The sequence below is a fragment of the Balaenoptera musculus genome, chromosome 10 (genome assembly GCF_009873245.2).
Source record: "Balaenoptera musculus isolate JJ_BM4_2016_0621 chromosome 10, mBalMus1.pri.v3, whole genome shotgun sequence".
Taxonomy (NCBI): domain Eukaryota; kingdom Metazoa; phylum Chordata; class Mammalia; order Artiodactyla; family Balaenopteridae; genus Balaenoptera; species Balaenoptera musculus.
Window position 1 is genome coordinate 67,941,867 of NC_045794.1, and position 18,232 is coordinate 67,960,098.

The following is an 18,232-nucleotide window of genomic DNA, read 5'->3' on the forward strand; positions in this document are numbered from 1 at the left end:
TTACATAGAACTTGGTGTTGATACAGGGACTAAAGACATATATTAAAGTTCTAAAGTAAAAATAAATTACAGCTGAAGGCAGAAGTCAAAAATCGAGTCCTTGCTGATTTTGGTGGCTGTGTTCGCTGCACCAATGAAATGGAAATGCTGGTATGATAACCCTGAGGCATGATTGCATTCCTGAATGTTAAGTAGCTAAAATTTGAATATTAAGAGATTCATTCATCTTTTTTTTTAACATCTTTATTGGAGTATAATTGCTTTACAATGGTGTGTTAGTTTCTGCTTTATAATAAAGTGAATCAGCTCTACATATACATATATCCCCATATCTCCTCCCTCTTCCGTCTGCCTCCAACCCTCAATTCATCTTATTAGCTAATTTTTCAAAGAGTAATGCATGCCGTAATCATAAGAAAATTATTTAAACTTTTTTTTATAATCAATGAATATAAATATCTCCAAACTTTTAGTGTAAAGTAAAAATATCCTTGAATGGCTTCCCTGGTGACGCATTGGTTGAGAATCCGCCTGCCAATGCAGGGGACACAGGTTTGAGCCCTGGTCCGGGGAGATCCCACATGCCGCGGAGCAACTAAGCCCGTGCGCCACAACTACTGAGCCTGCGCTCTAGAGCCCGTGCTCTGCAACAAGAGAGGCCACCGCAGTGAGAAGCCTGCGCATGGCAACAAAGAGTAGCACCCCCGCCCCCGCCCCCCCGCAACCAGAGAAAAGCCCGCGTGCAGCAACAAAGACCCAATGCAGCCAAAAATAAAATAAGTAAAATTAAATTAATTAAAAAAAGATATATCCTTGAAAAAATTGCTCAAATCTCCCTGCATTGATTTTGTGAAATATATCAAGTGCTATGAAATTACAGTAGTTACTTTACAGTAAGTTTGAATTACTTTATGAACTTAGAACTGCTGTATTTGAATGAGGGCTTTGAAAAAAATTTGGAGAGATTCATTGCTGTAGATCACTTAACATTTCCAGAAGGGGCTCACATTTGATTTTCTCTTTAGAAGAACTTTTGCAAGACGGGAATATTTAATTGTTTTTCTGCCTTTCAAGGAACATAAGATGAACTGTGTCAGATTGTGGACGAAGTACAAGAGAAGCTTTCCTTGTGAATTAAGGTCAAGTTTCTTAGTAAGTGGATACCTTTTAGATGCAGTTAAATACCAGTGTGAAGGGCCCTTGAGATATGAGTTATTCTTGCTTCTTTGCTTCCTGATTTTGTTTAAAAGAAAAATTTCGTTTTCTTTTTGAAAATAAAATAACTTTACAGATGAGATTTCCTAAAGCTTATCCAGTGATACCTAGAAGCATCTGTTTGCTTTTCCTTAATATAATCATTATATGTGCTTAGTCCTAAGAACTAAGTCATGTACTTGTTAAACAATGCTTTTTAAATCTCTGTCACATGTAAGGCATCTTCAGGGCACTTAGGAGTCCTCGATAAATGTACCTAAATCCCCAGTATCTTTGAGCAACAACCATTTATTTACATAGGTAGACTCTGTTCTCTTTCCATTGCATTAACTAGAAAATGTGACGTTTAAAATTCCATTCCCAAAGAAATGTAAAACAATATATTGTTTGGCATTAATTTTTCTGTGGTATAGAAAATACATTATGAATTATGGGTACTAGATAGCTTTAGTTTGTTGTTTCTGGAGTATTTTGTCCCTACCAGTTCTGAGGGGATGACTCATTTGGATAATTTATCTTGGTTCTGTATTATACTCTAGTCCCTCAATTAAATATGTGTAAATATTGAGTACTCTAATATGTGATCTACTTTGTATTCCGACTCAGTATTGAGAGGGTGAGATTTCGATGCCTGGAAACAGATCTGGTTCTCTATTGTCATTAACTTTGCAATTTAAAAAGTTAACTTCAGTTTATACATCAATGAAATGGGTATAGTAATGGACCTCAGAGGTTATTTTTGTGTTAAATAAATTCTGGACACTGTCAAGCATATAGTAAACTTTAAATAAATGAAAGCACTGTTATTTTTATTATCCCAATATACATATATTTTTATTCCTTCTCCACCTCCCCTTCTCCCTTCACCTTTTCCTTCTCTTTTTCTCTACCTAGGCTTGTAGTGGTGCACGTTAAGCCCATGAAATGGGACAGTAGTCCCCCAACAAGAGCAGCTTCTTATAGTATAAACTGTGTCAAAAATAGGAATAAAATGAGTACTCTGAATATTTTGAAATGCTGTTTGTTGAGAAAAACTTTCAAAAATTACATTGAGATTTTAGGATAAACTGATTACATTTTTTTAAAACTTCAAATAATTGCTTTATTATCTCCAGTGCTTTAATGTGTGAATTGGATTCATCTGGGCACACTGTCTATTAAAACACAGACTTTAAAAAACTAGGTAGGTTTTTATTAGGCTTCACTCACAATTTCTTGGAAGAATTTCAGGGATTTTATTCCAATCAAACTGTAGCTTTAAAGGTCACTGCAGTGAAATAAATGCATCAATAAAATATATGAGATTAAAAATGTAAAAAGTATAAATGACATTAAATATTAATGAAGATACAAGCTCTTTAAGTTATGTTGGTCCAAAGTATAATTACCAAGTGAAAATTTGAAGATAATCTCAAACATCTGTTTCGAATTGTCTTAGTACAAGAAAAAGTTTAGTGAATGTTAAAACCCTTTATTCCTGAAGTAGGATATAGAATAACCCCATCTCTATTTTAAAACAATGTGAAGTGTGACCTTCATTTTCCTTTTGTCTCTTCTTTCCTATCCTCCCCTCCCCTCCATTCTCCTTTTCATCCCCTGCTACCCAGCTGCAGAAGTTAATTATATTCCTCAGTTTGCAGCCAGTTTTCAGGGTGATCCCTACAAATTTCCTCTCTTTTATTTATGTATTTATTCCCTTTTATCTCTATTTCTAACTTGAATTTCCCTTTGCATCATAGGTAACTGCTCTAATGTACTTGATTTGCATCCTTAGATTTATAATGTACCCTTGTAAAATATGTAGTGATATTTTGGGTGGGAATGAATTTTTAATATTTTTAAAAGAATGCATTAGATATTTTGAATCTTTGTAGGCTTTTCAAGGTCCATTCATGTTACGGTATTTACATGGAATTTGCTGGTCCTCACTGCTGTATAGTAATCCATGAAGTTTATGTCTCACATGATACTCCCACGATGGGCAGGTTGATTATTTCCTACTATCAGCCAACGCTAAGAGGCTTGCATTAAACATCCTCTTAACGTTCTCTTAGAATTTCTCTGGGAGTGGGATTGCTCATCAGGGATTATTCATGACGTAGTCAGTAACATTTGCTGATTTGACAGAGTACTGTCAGATGGCAGAACGCCGTGGTTTCCCCAGGCTACAAGGCCCCCCACAGTGCCCAGGGTCCATTCCCACATCCCCACCAGTATTTGGCCTTATCCAGTTTTCTAATTTTTGCCAATCTCAAGTCTCATTGTTATAATTTGCATTTCTCTGGGTTACTAAGGAATTTGAGTATTAATTCAAATTATTTAATGTATTCTAGAATTTATTTTGGTTTCCCTTTTTGTAGGTTCCTGTTCATATCCTTCGCCCATTTTTTTCCCCCCGCTGTTGGATTTCTTATTTTCTTATTGCTTTGTTTGGAGTTCTTTTTATTTCTAAGTGCAGTTCCTTATTTGTTTAGATGTTTGAAATATCTTCTCCTGGTGTATTAATGCATGTCCATAGTGTCCTTCGATAAGTAGAAGTCCTTCATTTTGAGATACTCAAATTCATCATTTTTTTAACTTTTTGAGCTCTATTTGAAGGTCTTTTTAAGAAGCCACTTTCCCTTCCACAGAGATAATCTATATATTCTTCTGTTAGCTTTACTTTTTCACATTTATCTTTTAAATCCATCTGGAGTTTACCTTCGTATATGGTGAATATGCTATAAAGACCCAGTTTCATTTTTCTCTTCTATTATGGTTATTAGAATACATTTTTTTGAGTTTGTTAATAAATTATGCTAAAATATTGATTGGAATTATATAGAATTTATAGATTAATTTTGGGAGAATTGACATCTTTTTAATGTTAAATTGTCCCATCCGTGAGCCTTGGAATATTTCTCCGTATTTTTTGAGTTTTGGTTTGGATACTTTCAAGTCATCAGACCAGCTAGGTGTAAAAATTGATCTGATATAAAACAGTTGACTAGGTTGATATGATCAAATTTGTCAAGTAATAGAAAAGAAAACCCTAAAGCTACACTGATTAATTCTATAGGTTAATTATATAGATTTGAAATCATCACATTAGCCCTTTTAAGATGTACTTTTTATAGTTTATTTTAATGTATTTTCCTTTAAACTATTAATATATCTGTAAAAGCTAGATTTTAACTGGTTTATATGTCAACAATGGTTTTTTTTCCTACTTTTTGTTTTATCACTGAAACATGAACAACTTTTGTGAAAAGATTACTATTTAGTTGACTACTAATAGGATTTTTAATTTTAGGTTATATTCTATAAGGTAGCTTTATATTTTTAGAAGTAATCTTTAGGTTAGCATTGGTTTCTGGTAGCATTGAAGCAAAAATCAATAGTATTTAAATTTGAAAGTATGGAATAGTAACAATAAAAAAAATAGCAGGCAAAAATTTTAGGCTTAGTCTTGTCAGCTCTTACTTAAAAACCTAAGCTCTCTTTTGGTAAACACAGTACTAAAGAGTAATTATCTAAGGAAGAAGGGATTTTGAAGAAGAATTGTTTTCATATTTGAATGTGATGAAATCCTCTATGTCGGTGCCCTTCAGGCAGAGAGCAGCAGGAACACACGGGTAGTAAGGAAGTTGGCTTAATTACTCCTTGCACTGAAGGAACACTGCACCATTGGGGTCCTGGGGAATCTCATTATATGTCCTGTCATTGGATTTGGATTTTGGTTGGGTTATCTGGGAAAGGGTCTAAGGAAACAGGGGAGTCCTCTAGATCGGATGCTGGGACAGTTCTATCTATGCCTGGTTAAAGAAGTCATTCGTTTAGCAAGAGAGGGGCTTGTTTGGTATTTTGTGGGTTGTACAGTGGCCTTTTTTCTTTTTTGTGTTTAGTAAAATTATGAAGTGATCTTGCTTGGTATCATTTACCATGGTCTCAAAGTAACCTTGTCTCCAGCTGGTTTCCTGTTGTGTATGTACAACAGGAGAACAGAATGGCCTGTTGGTGAGTGTCAGATGAGTTCAGGACATCAAAGTCTACCCTTTGTTTCCTCTCTCCCCTACTCCCTCTTTTATCCATAAGCAATTAAAATTGTTTAAAAACTACATACTTAATTTGGGAATTTTCTTCTTTTTGTAGTCACCTAGGGCAATGACTTAATCATAAATATGTGAGTGATTTCTGTTTGGACAAAAGAAACTTAGTAGCACGCTGTGGCTTTGCCACAGATAACTTTGCTGATGATTTTTAATTTATAAGTTGTAGTCTTACTTTGAAATAACCATCTCCTCTACTGCCTTTCCCTGCGGAAGGCATCTTAGATTCTTTGCTCTTACTTTTCCCCCTACCTGGAATCGTTGGTCTTTGGAAGACTGCTTCCTTATCCTCAGTTTTTAGAGATCACACCCATTTCCCTATTTCTAAGATATCCCTGTTTAAATTAGCCTCATTCCCTCCATCTTACTTTGTTTTATATTGTTTGTAGCACTTATCACCTGAAGTTAATTCATTTCTTCTATTGTGTGGTCCTCCCATCCCCACTCCACTCCCCACTTCAAACATAAGCTGCGAGTGGGTGAGAACTTGTATGTATGTACAGTTGTGCCAGCCCCCAGTAATGTTTCTGGCACAAAATAGGTGCTTAATAAACCAATACATTTATGAATTAACAAATGAACCACTAACCAAATGAGTAAATGTATATTCTAGACATAATTATGTATTTGTTGACTATTAACTATTAATTGGACTATAAGTACTTGAAAAAATGTCAATCAGTTTCTCTGGAAATATGCCTTAATATTCAAAGTAATTTCCTGCTATAATTTTTTTTCATCATCTGTGTTCAAAGACTATGGGTAAGATGGGATAACATTATAATGACGTTTTCCTGGTGCTTAAATTACTAGTTGGATGCATTTCTCTGGAGTGATTCCAGTGTAAATATATTTTCATTTACTAATGCCACAATCAAAGCAAAACTTTGGGAGAGGTGAGGTGGGTTGAAAAACAGCCTGGCTATTAGAAGTTTCCATTGAGCCATACTTTGTTATATTGGTGGTGGGATGGGGGGTTGGATATAAAATACATATGGTGTTTTGCCTATTAAATTTGAAGATAATCATAATTTATTTTACTATATGTTTTTCATACTTTGTATTTTTTTAACTTTTATCTTTCAAAAAGATAAGGATTCAATTTTCTATGGACTCGTAGTGCCAAGGCCTAATTCGTAGCGTGTGAATGTTGGTTTGCAGTGAAAGGTGAAACTTGGTGTGAAAATATTTATTGAGTATTTGCCACATGGCGGGCACTGTCTTAAACACCCTACGTATACAAACTCATTTAATCCTTGTCAACAAATCCAGGAGATATTATTCTCCCCCATATTACAGATGAGTAAACAAAGGCACAGAGTGTTAAATTACAGGGCACATAAGCAAATCTGGGATTGAAAGAGGCTACACATTTTTATGCATTAAAAAGTGATATCTCAAAACCCCTTTCATTCTTCATATACAGCTATTAATTACCCAAATAAATAGATGTTGGTACCCATGAGCCTTCTCATCCTCATCTTCTAGTTGGGAGGGACTCTGATTTCAGGACCTGACACCCCATCTCCTTATGGGAAAGAAAGAAGACAAGAGAAGCATCCAGGTTTGAGGGATAGGTCTGTTTGAGAGCCATGCTGTGTGGGCAGCTATTAATGGGGTGTCTTATAATATTGAGAAATCATGATTATTTGGAGTGAAACATAAATGGTATACAGAAAATGTAGATTTTTAAGTGTGACTGTTTGTGAAAACACTGTTACTGATTTTCCCATGTATGAATTTATTAACAGGAAGGGTATAAAAGAACATTATATGTGAATAAACCATATATACTTAACTGTTTTAAGAAGCAGAGTGTTTACTGATACATTCTGATGACTATTAAGCCTTTTTATAGCTTGGATCTACTTATCTTCTTTTTTATTTCCAGTTCTTCTATGTCATTTATCAGTGTTTTTGTATTTGAATGAAGTCTTTATTTTAAGATGATTTCTTACAGTTTCTGGTTTAGTAAGTATACAATAATTTCAGTCCACGAAGACCCCTACCAAGATTTGAAAGAGCTTCAAGTCTTTGTAGGTGATCTTAAGATAACATAGTTCTTGGCCTTATGATGAACTGTATGTGTATATCAGCTTTGAGACATATTTTTGTTTTAGGCTTTCATTGTATTAAATCCCCTAGTTTGATGAAATGTTGGAGTATAAAGGAAATAAATTTGCTTTCTTAAAAATGTTTTATGAGAGTTTTTTCTCTCATTGTGGTACTTCCTGACGGCCTGATATTATGTCATATATAATTGGAATGACACTCAGCCTGAATACTTCTTTCTCTTTTGGCAGCATGGGGTAACCTTGGAAATGTTCTCAAGAGTCAGAGCAAAATTTCTGAAGCTGAAAGTGCCTATAGAAACGCTTTGTATTACCGAAGCAACATGGCTGACATGCTTTATAATTTGTGAGTATGCGTTGCTTTCTCTGGTTTGGTTCATCTTTGAAACATGTGGCGAGAGGGGCTATTGATTTAACTGCTGGAAATGGAGATGATGGTAGCTGATACTCTGAAATAGTCTTTTCATGAATCATGCCTCTGAGATTAGTAAATGGATGGTATTTGTGATCTCTCTTTTGGGCCACATCATTGATATTCATGTGTATTGATATAATATGGCTGAGGTTTTTTTTTTTGAAGTACTATGCCATATAACATAAAAATTGGTTTAAATGCTTTTAGCTTTTTTTTTTTTTTTAAAGTTCACATCATTAGTACTTGGTTGGGCTCGTAAAATAAGGCTGCTATGTATGATACTCTACGTAATTGATATCTTGATTTTTAATAATAGATTTTATCCTTTGTTAAAGAATTGCTGGTGTCAAAGTATATATAGAACATGTACTAAACCTGGGGAGTTATCAAATAAGATAATGTTTTTCTTTTCTTTTTCCACCCCCTCCTCCAATGGTAGTGACAATTAGGTTGGGATAATGGGATAATTTAGAATGTCTGTGTATGTTGGGTTAGAAAAATCCCTGGGGAAAAATCTGTTCTGTTATTTGAATGGAAAGGCCCAGGGGGTGCAGTTAGATGTGAGTGGATAAATGCAAATTAAACTGAAATCCTTTTTCTGTCTCTTGTATTTATGACACTTTTTTATTTATAAGTAATAGAAACTTAGTCTAAACTTGCTTAAACACAAAAGAGAATTTATTAGCCCCCATAACTGAAAATTCCTGGGGTTGACTAGATGAAGGCACAGTTAGATCCAGGTGTTTTATTATGTTTCGGGTGTTTGTCTCCATTTTGTGTCTTTGGTTTCTTTTGGGTTCACTCCTTTCTCTGTGGGACTCTAAGTTAATGAAATGACTCCTGCACTTTTATGCATATAGACTCTTCTCAGTCACTGAAGGAGTTGTCTTGGTGTCTCTATTAATCCTGGAAAAAGATCTCTGACTGACCTTTCTGGGATCATGGATCGTTTCTTAAATGAAACTTCGGGCCGTGTGTCCGGGGCTATAAGAGCCCTCCATTGACAGTGCCTCTGGGGTTGGAATGGAAAGGAGGAGGACCAGTTCCCTGTAAGAGGGGACCAGGCATATAAGATGTCTACTGCTTGTGTTTAACGACTGCTATGTAATATTGACAACATTAAACTAATTTGTCATCTTCATTTTTAATGTGCATTTGTGTTCTGGTTATGTCTAATCTTTTGTACTGGCTAAATCTAAAAGCACAGATGTAAAAAATTTTTGTAAAAAAACACCAAAATATCTAGATTTTTAAGGGAAAGCAGACAAGATGAGCTCAGTTTAACTTCCTGTTTGTACATTTACCTTTCTTTAACTTCCTAGACTTTAACCCTGGGGTCTCAGTCTCCTGGCCTATAGTCTAAATTAGGTCAGCATGTGTTTTGTGTTGACCTGCACAGTGTTCAATTTTCTCTTTTTTACCTGGGATGCCTTCAGGGGGAGCACTCCCTCTGCAGTTTACACACTCCTGATATTCACTCTCTGCTGTGTTTCATACTTCGTCATTTTCCCTGAAGTAATTTGAGATTGCATCTTTTTCTTTATTTGAATGGATATATCTAGATACAACTACAAAGGCTTTCCCCCCATGTCTTCTTCATCTAAATAATGTGATATTCCTATATTATTGATTAGTATTGATTATTGAATAGTATTTTTATTTCATGAAAAAGAACCTTATCAGTTTGATAAATTTACACAAACATTCTTTTTTTTTTTTCTTTTTTTTTGCCTCTGAAAATAATGTTGTCAAAGGGACCTCTTGTCTTGCAATGTGGGAATCCAGTTTGCTTCTGGTGCCCATTCTTCATACATTGTCAGGGGAGAAAGTAGCTGAACAACCAGCATCCCTTCTTTGAACTTGTTTTTCTCTCTCTCATCTATAGCCACTGGTTGAAAAGTTACCTACCTTCTGGTGTTACTTGTTGGGCAAGGGTTGAAAGAAAAAGGAAATGTGTCCAACCAGGCTTATTCTTTGCTGAGAAGAGAAATGTATTCAATTAGATGAATATACTTTACATGTAATTTAAAAGCTGCATCTTATAACTTACTCTGTGGATGCATATGTAAACTGTGAAAGCATATAGATACATCTCCCTAAACCCCAATGAAAAATTCTTGCTGAAGAAGTGGTTATTAACAAGATTTGGTTTCTTCCCCCCTATTTGTAGGAAAAGGGATATGGCATAATGCCATTTATAGTTTCAAAATAATTTTACTACTGTGACAGGTTTTTTTAACTATACTTAACTGTTAGCTCAAATGGAGAGGCCTAAATTCCACAAGAAATGTCGGCAATAATTTTGAAGGATTACATAACCCATGTGGTTGACAGAATTCTGATACATAACTAATTATGTTTCAAAATAGGTATTATTCAATGATTTTTAATCAAATATTCATAAGACACACCAAGATAGATACCTTACAACCTGTAATATCATAAATATATCTGGCATCGTATGTCCCTAGGAGCAATCTTATTTTTTTTTTCTGTTTATTTACATAGTTAGGAAAAAAGCCAGGTTTTCTCATGAACAGTTAGAGACTATGTGACAAAGTTTTTTTGAGATATATATATGCTATTTTCATCACAATTTTTAAAAATTTATTTATTTTTATTTTTGGCTGCATTGGGTCTTCATTGCTGGGCACGGGCTTTCTCTAGTTGTGGCGAGTGGGGGCTACTCTTCGTTGCGGTGCATGGGCTTCAGTAGTTGTGGCACGCGGGCTCAGTAGTTGTGGCTCGTGGGCTCTAGAGTGCATGCTCAGTAGTTGTGGCACACAGGCTTAGTTGCTCCGCGGCATGTGGGATCTTCCAGGACCAGGGATCGAACCCGTGTCCCCTGCATTGCTGGGCGGATTCTTAACCACTGTGCCAGGGAAGCCCTCATCACATAATTTTTTCTGACATACAGAAATTGCTCCTTGTTCTATTTCAAATCCTGAAAGAAAAGGAGTTTGCTTTGCTCAGTTTTACCAGTAAACTTAACCAAACAACATTCCTTTGTGGTAGCAGCAGGTGTTAATCACATTTCATATTATCAGTTAAAGATTTTTATAACCAAAACCTGAAACTAATGAAGCTATTGTGTTAGTTAGCATGAAATACCCATATTTATTAATGAGTTTTAGAAGCTGTTGAGAATCATAAACTCCTGTTAGTTCCTCTACTTAACTTTAAATCAGTAACCTAGATTTTTTTGAACACATTCAATGTTCATAGATCTACGTGCTTTGTAAATTATTGAAAAAAATTCCTATTGCTAGATAATTTTATTAGCAATATAACTTGGAGACATGCATCATTATGTAACTTCAAAACAATAATTACTAAAGAGAGGTACACTACCACTGGCCAGACACAGGATGATTCTAAGAGGCCAGAGATAATCTTTAAATTAATCCTTGTAATTTTATATTTATGTTTATATTTAAAAAATATAACTAGCACGTCTAAATATTGTTCTAGGAGAGAATAGAGAAAAAAGGAATGATTTGGAAAAATATTAAATAAGTAATAGTACAAATAATATATGGTTATATCTGAAGTTTAGGAAACATTGCATTAAAAGATTTTAAAACTGAGGACATTTTTTTTGCAGCATTAATACCAAGTTATATCCAAGAGGTACATATAAATGGTTATATTTCTTATTTATAAAATGATGGAATAATTTTAACTTTTTTTCTTTGGGAGCAATTACTTGAATTACTTTTATGTGCCAACCACTTTTCTTAGTTCCTTACATATGTTATGACAGTTTATCTTCACATGAAGCCTACAAAATGAGGAAAATGCAGAGGTAATTTGTGTAAGATCACCCAAACAGTAGAGGAGCCAATATTTGAGCTTAAGATGTTCTGACTCTATAACCCTGCAACAATTGTATTTTTGCTCAAGCTGGCAGAAGTAAACCAAGGGTATGGGGACAAAAAATCACAGTATACAGCTGTCAAATTCAGAAAAAAAATTAATTCAAATCACTTTTCATATAGAAATAAAATACTTGGAATTACATCTAACAGAAAATGTAAGTTAATTTTTTTTTTTTATGATAGTTTACTGAACTCATGCTGTAGAATTTTGTTAAAAAATCATGGGTTTGCACAACTGAGCTAAGAGTTGCTTTCAAGAAGAAGATACTGCAGAAATTGTTTTTAATTATCACATTGTTTTGATATCACTTCAATCCATAGTTACAGGTTATAGACATATAATGTGAAATTTAAAACAGTGCTTAGGTTCTACTTTTCTGTGTTGAGGTATAATTGACATATAAGATTTTATTAGTTTCAGATATACAACATAATGATTTGATATTTGTATATATTGCAAAATGATTACTACAGGAAATCTAGTTAACATCTGTCACCATACATTGTTACAAATTTTTTTTCTTGTGATGAGAACTTTTATTTAGCAACTCTCTCTTAGGAACTTTTAAATATGCGGTATGGTGTTATTAACTAGTCACTATGCTGTATGTACGTTACATCTTCAGGACTTATTTATTTTATAACTGAAGTTTCTACCTTTTGACCCCCTTCACCCATTTTGCCTACCTCCCCCCAATTCTACTCTTAATAGCAATAGATGTAGTACATTTATTGCATAGCCTTATATTTAGCCTTTTATTCATATTATCAAATTTATTAAAATTCAGTAGTTCCCACAAGTAATTTTAAGACCAGGTTTAACAGATCTGCCTTATGATGTTGGTTTCTCTTTTCAGGTATAATAAATTTTCAGGGACAAAGCAGATGGACCACCAGTCAATGATTTACACTGTCAAATCTTATAAATACGTAGTCGACTTTCAACCTTTTAACTGCACCACTCACTGCCATTTGAAATACAATTGATTTCTCCTCTGAAAAATGCTCTGTTCTTTCACTGTTATAGATTTGCCTCAGTCAGTCTGTTCCAATTGCCACCGAAACAGGGAATTCAATAGAGCATTGAATATTTCATTAGGCATTAGATTTCAGAATGCAGATGATAAATGTAGTGTGGTTTAATCAATTCTTGATTATCTTACATAACAGAGGGGATTATTTCTGTGGACAATAGAGATTTTGCCACCATAAGTTAGTTGTCATTTTTCTTCTGTAAGCATCTAAGTAATCATCTCATCTGAGAAACTAGGAAAGGAGCAATACAGTAAACTAATAAATTTAAGGCAAGTAAAAAGAAAATGTTAATGAAGTAGAATATGGAGAAACAATGGGAAGTAATGAATAAATGTAAGAGCTTGTTCTGTAAAAGATCAACAATATATGGCAAAGGTAATGGACAAAATAGAAAATCTCAAATATACGATACAATACTGAGAATGAGAAAGGGCCTGCAACCAGATGTATGGAAGCTTAAAATAACAAAATGTTAGTTATGTATATGAAAATCTTAGTAATATGAATGCTTTTCTGGGAAAATATAAATGATTAACATTAGCCCAAGAAGAAGCAGGCAATCTGAGTCAAAAACCTTGGAAAAATTTGAAAACCATATTAAAGAAGTTTCTCTCCAAGGAACCAAGTTAAGGCATTTCACAAGTAAGTTCTATCAAATCATTAATCAAATGGTATTTCTTGCATTAGTTGCACTTCTCACTTAATTTTGTGAAGCTAGATAAAACTGATGGCAAAAGGTCTGATGATACTTAAAACCAAAACACAAAAGAGAATAACAAAAACAAAACTCAAAAAAACAAAACAAAAAGCAAACAAGCAAGAACAAATAACAGAACCAAAACAGGCCAATAGACTTATGAATATAAATGTAGACATATCTTAAAATTAATACACTGGATGCAGCAGCATATTAAAGATTAAAACACCACTATCAGATGGGATTTATTCTAAGTTTTATAGTGGAGTATTCAATACCACAATTCAATTGCTATACTCTTTCAATTTAAAAAGTCAGAAGAGGAAAAAATTTATGATCATTTCTAGAAGTGCCAGGAAGGCTTTCGATCAACATCTGCCTCAGAGAACAAGACATAAATAAACTAGGAATAAATAAATACTTCTATAACATAAAGATTGTCTGTCTAAAGTTATAGAAATACCATATTTAATATTGAAGTACAAAGGTCATTACCATTCATATTCAGCTTCATGAAGTAGTGGGCGATTTCTTATTGGTCATTATATCTCTCCATATCTACAGAGTTTCTGACTATATTTGTTGCTTTTATAAATGAATTATGAAATTCATATCAGAGCAGAGGAGATTCCATATGTCACTGTAAGTGGTAAGATTAGTAATGGGTATTAGCCACATTCTTTGAATTGTGTAAGTATATGTTGATCATCGTCATTAAACAATTCTGGGTTATGACAGCCTTCTTGAATTAGGTGTCTAGAGTTGTTATCTTGAAGGTTCAGAAACAAAGACATTTATGTTAGCGTTGGTTTGTGTATTAGTTTCTGTAACAAAGTACTGCAAATTAGGTGGTTTAAAATAATAGAAATTTATTATGGCACAGTTCTGGAGGCTAGCAGTTCACAATGAAGGTGTCCACAGGGCAAGCTCCCTCTGAAACCTTTAGGGGAATCCTTCCTTGCCTCTTTCCTGTGGTTTGCTGGCATTCTTTGGAGTTCCTTGGCTTGCAGCTGCATGACCCCAGTCTCTGCCTTTGTCATCACATGACGATCTCCCTGTGTAACTTTGCCTTCACATCCTCTTATCTGGATACCAGTCATATTAGATTAGGGGCCCACCCTTGTTATCACATTACATCTGCAGTGATCCTTTTTCCAAGAAAGGACATATTCTAAGGTATTGGGGGTTACAACTTCAACGTACCTTTTTTGGGAGAGACATAATTCAACCAATAGTTGCCTATTGGGAGCTTCATTTTAAGAGGCAGAGTGACACATAGTGGTACCATTCTACCTATCCCCAGTACCAAGCACAATGCCAAGCACATGAGTTTTTAACGGGGGGTAGGGGTTGAGGAAGCTAAAAATTTGCATAGAATTTCAACAAGTTTATATATCTCATGATGCCGAGAACTCTGTCTTCAAAGGAAGTAATTTAGGAGGATAGAGCAGTGAGGGAATGTGGGGTGCAGAGTTGTCACCATAGATCTAGTTCTAATGAGAGATTTTGTTTGTTTGTTCAGGACCAGCTTTTGAGGACCCTTGAGAGGTTAGAGGGATCAGAGATTACAGAATGGAAGTGGTGGGACTATCTGATAATGGGGCTGAGCCATTCCTTGAATCCCTGTTGAAAACAAGGCATGAGAAGCCTGTGGAAGTGAGGTCTGTAGAAATGAGGGGGAAAGTAACCCTTGGCCAAAAGGCTAGAGTCCAGGGCAGGGTTTCCTGCCAAGTTCCATGGATGTATGTATGTGTGTGTATAAAGGATGGAGGGAGGTGTTCAAAGGATACCAGGTAAGCAGACTGGTCTCCCAAAATGGACAATTCAGGAGAGGCTATCAAACAGGAGGGCCAGGAGGTGCTTGCCATGTCTGATATCAAGTGAATGGGACTGAGAAATTTTGGTGAAATTCCGTTGGCTTGGAGTCACCAGAGATCTGGATACACAACTCATCTGGCCCTTTAGTGATTCCTGGAAGGAGATGAGACAGCTTGTAGGTACCTACCTACCTGTTCACATGGCAAGAGCAAAGCCTAACACTTATTACATACTTTCATTTTGTTTTAATTGATCACTTTTACCACTTAATTTATACTCAAATAGAATCTTGTTGAAAACATTGAAGCAGTACTGAAGAATAAGGAGTAAAGCATAAAAGTTATTATTGCATTCCTTACACATCTTTTTCCCTCCTCTAGTATATATCTTTTCACTTTTTTCATAAGCATTTCTATATGTAGTTACAACATGTAGTTATACAAGCATACTTTTAACTTTTTCCCCTGTGTATGTGCATCACCAGTGATTTTTTTACTTCTGGATGTATATACAAATGTGTCATAATTTTCATGACCGTCTCTGCTTTCATTAACATTACACTGTTTCAGTTGGGGCTGTTACATAGACAGCATTAATAAATGTCCAATGGAATGGTTTCAAAACAATGTTGCTTCAAAACCATGTTTCCGTAATTACCAGTGGAGTTTATTTTGTTTATTAGCTCTTTGTAATTTTCCTGGGAATTAATTGTTCAGGTTTCTCGCCTACTTCTTTATTGAGAAGTTTTTCTTGTTGATTTGTGGGTGTTTTAAGGTGAAATTGTGTCCCTCCGCCGCACTTACATGTATAACACAAACATCTATTCTGCAGGTATTTTCTCCTAGTTTTTGCTTGTATTTTTACTTTTCTTATGATAATCGTTATTGTATATAACTTGAATCTCCTCTCTCTATATATAAAAAAAAATCCACAGACCCTTTCCTTTAAAACCTCTGTATTTTGTGTCTCTATGAAAACCATTCATAGGCTAATATTTTTAAAAGTTATTGTCCATTTTTTGAATAGTTTTAGAATTATTTTTGGATTTTTTCTTTAGGTACTTAGCCCACCCTGGATATATTATTTTTTGTATTAAGGTTTGTTTTTTTTTTTCCAAAATGAAAACTAATGTCCCCATGATAATTTATTGAATGCTTCTCACCTAGGCTGTTGGTATGTAACCCTGGAGTCATTGTTATGGGCTTTATTTTGGTCTTTTGGTAACCCACACCAAGAACAATTTGTTTTATTTACTGTAACTTCTAGTATATTTTATATTTTAAGGCAAGTTTCCCATTCTTTTTATTTATTTTCAAGCAATTCTCGATTATTCCTCTGTGTTTTGTCTTTAATATGAACATGATCATAGCCTTGTTAAATTGCATTAGAAGTCTGTTTGGGCTTTTAATTGGTTTTCCAGTGACTATATGTTCAAGGGAGGTAAACTGACATTGTTATAGTCTACAAGTTTCCCTTCTAGATATGTGTATTTCTATATTTATTTCAATTTTTAAATTTCCCATATTGAAAATACTGTATTTTGGTTCAAAAAGGCCTCACATATTTGAGGTTGATTTATTCTTTTTTTTTTTTTTAACATCTTTATTGGAGTATAATTGCTTTACAGTGTTCTGTTAGTTTCTGCTGTATAACAAAGTGAATCAGCTATATGCATATGTATATCCCCATATCCCCTCCCTCTTGCGTCTCCCTCCCACCCTCCTTATCCCACCCCTCTAGGTGGTCTCAAAGCACCGAGCTGATCTCCCTGTGCTATGCAGCTGCTTCCCACTAGCTAGCTGTTTTACATTTGGTAGTGTATATATGTCCATGCCACTCTCTCAGTTCGTCCCAGCTTACCCTTCCCCCTCCCCGTGTCCTCAAGTCCATTCTCTAGTAGGTCTGTATCTTTACTCCCATCCTGCCCCTAGGTTCTTCATGACCTTTTTTTTTTTTTTTTAAGATTCCATGTATATGTGTCAGCATACGGTGTTTGTTTTTCTCTTTCTGACTTACTTCACTCTGTATGACAGACTCTAGGTCCATCCACCTCACTACAAATAACTCAATTTTGTTTCTTTTTATGGCTGAGTAATATTCCATTGTATATATGTGCCACATCTTCTTTATCCATTCATCTATCGATGGACACTTAAGTTGCTTCCAAGTCCTGGCTATTGTAAATAGTGCTGTAGTGAACATTGTGGTACATGACTCTTTGAACTATGGTTTTCTGAGGGTATATGCCCAGTAGTGGGATTGCTGGGTCGTATGGTAGTTCTATATTTAGTTTTTTAAGGAACCGCCATACTGTTCTCCATAGTGGCTGTATCAATTTACATTCCCACCAACAGTGCAAGAGGGTTCCCTTTTCTCTACACCCTCTCCAGCATTTATTGTTTGTAGATTTTTTGATGATGGCCATTCTGACTGGTGTGAAGTAATAACTCATTGTAGTTTTGAATTCCATTTCTCTAATGATTAGTGATGTTAAGCACCTTTTCATGTGTTTGTTGGCAATCTGTATATCTTCCTTGGAGAAATGTCTATTTAGGTCTGCCCATTTTTGTATTGGGGTGTTTGTTTTTATGATATTGAGCTGCATGAGCTGCTTGTATATTTTGGAGATTAACCCTTTGTCAGTTGCTTTGTTTGCAAATATTTTCTCCCATTGTCTCTCCATCTTTTTTATGGTTTCCTTTGCTGTGCAAAAGCTTTTAAGTTTCATTAGGTCCCATTTGTTTATTTTTGGTTTTTTTTCCATTTCTCTAGGAGGTGGGTCAAAAAGGATCTTGCTGTGATTTATGTATTAGAGTGTTCTGCCTATGTTTTCCTCTGAGAGTTTTACAGTGTCTGGCCTTACATTTAGGTCTTTAATCCATTTCGAGTTTATTTTTGTATATGGTGTTAGAAGTGTTCTAATTTCATTCTTCTACATGTAGCTGTCTGGTTTTCTCAGCACCACTTATTAAAGAGGCTGTCTTTTCTCCACTGTATTCTCTTGCCTCCTTTAT

The 18,232-nt window shown here is 34.8% G+C and overlaps 1 protein-coding gene across 6 annotated transcripts in view; it reads left to right on the forward strand.

Moving 5' to 3' along the window:
- The window catches only part of TMTC2 (transmembrane O-mannosyltransferase targeting cadherins 2), an 889,490-nt gene that overhangs the window by 219,446 nt on the left and 651,812 nt on the right, over positions 1 to 18,232 (forward strand). For all 6 annotated transcript variants that reach the window (XM_036865958.1, XM_036865961.1, XM_036865962.1 and 3 more), the window contains exon 4: positions 7,607 to 7,721. In XM_036865958.1, coding sequence (XP_036721853.1) covers positions 7,607 to 7,721 — 115 coding nt within the window. The remainder of the gene's footprint in view (positions 1 to 7,606; positions 7,722 to 18,232) is intronic.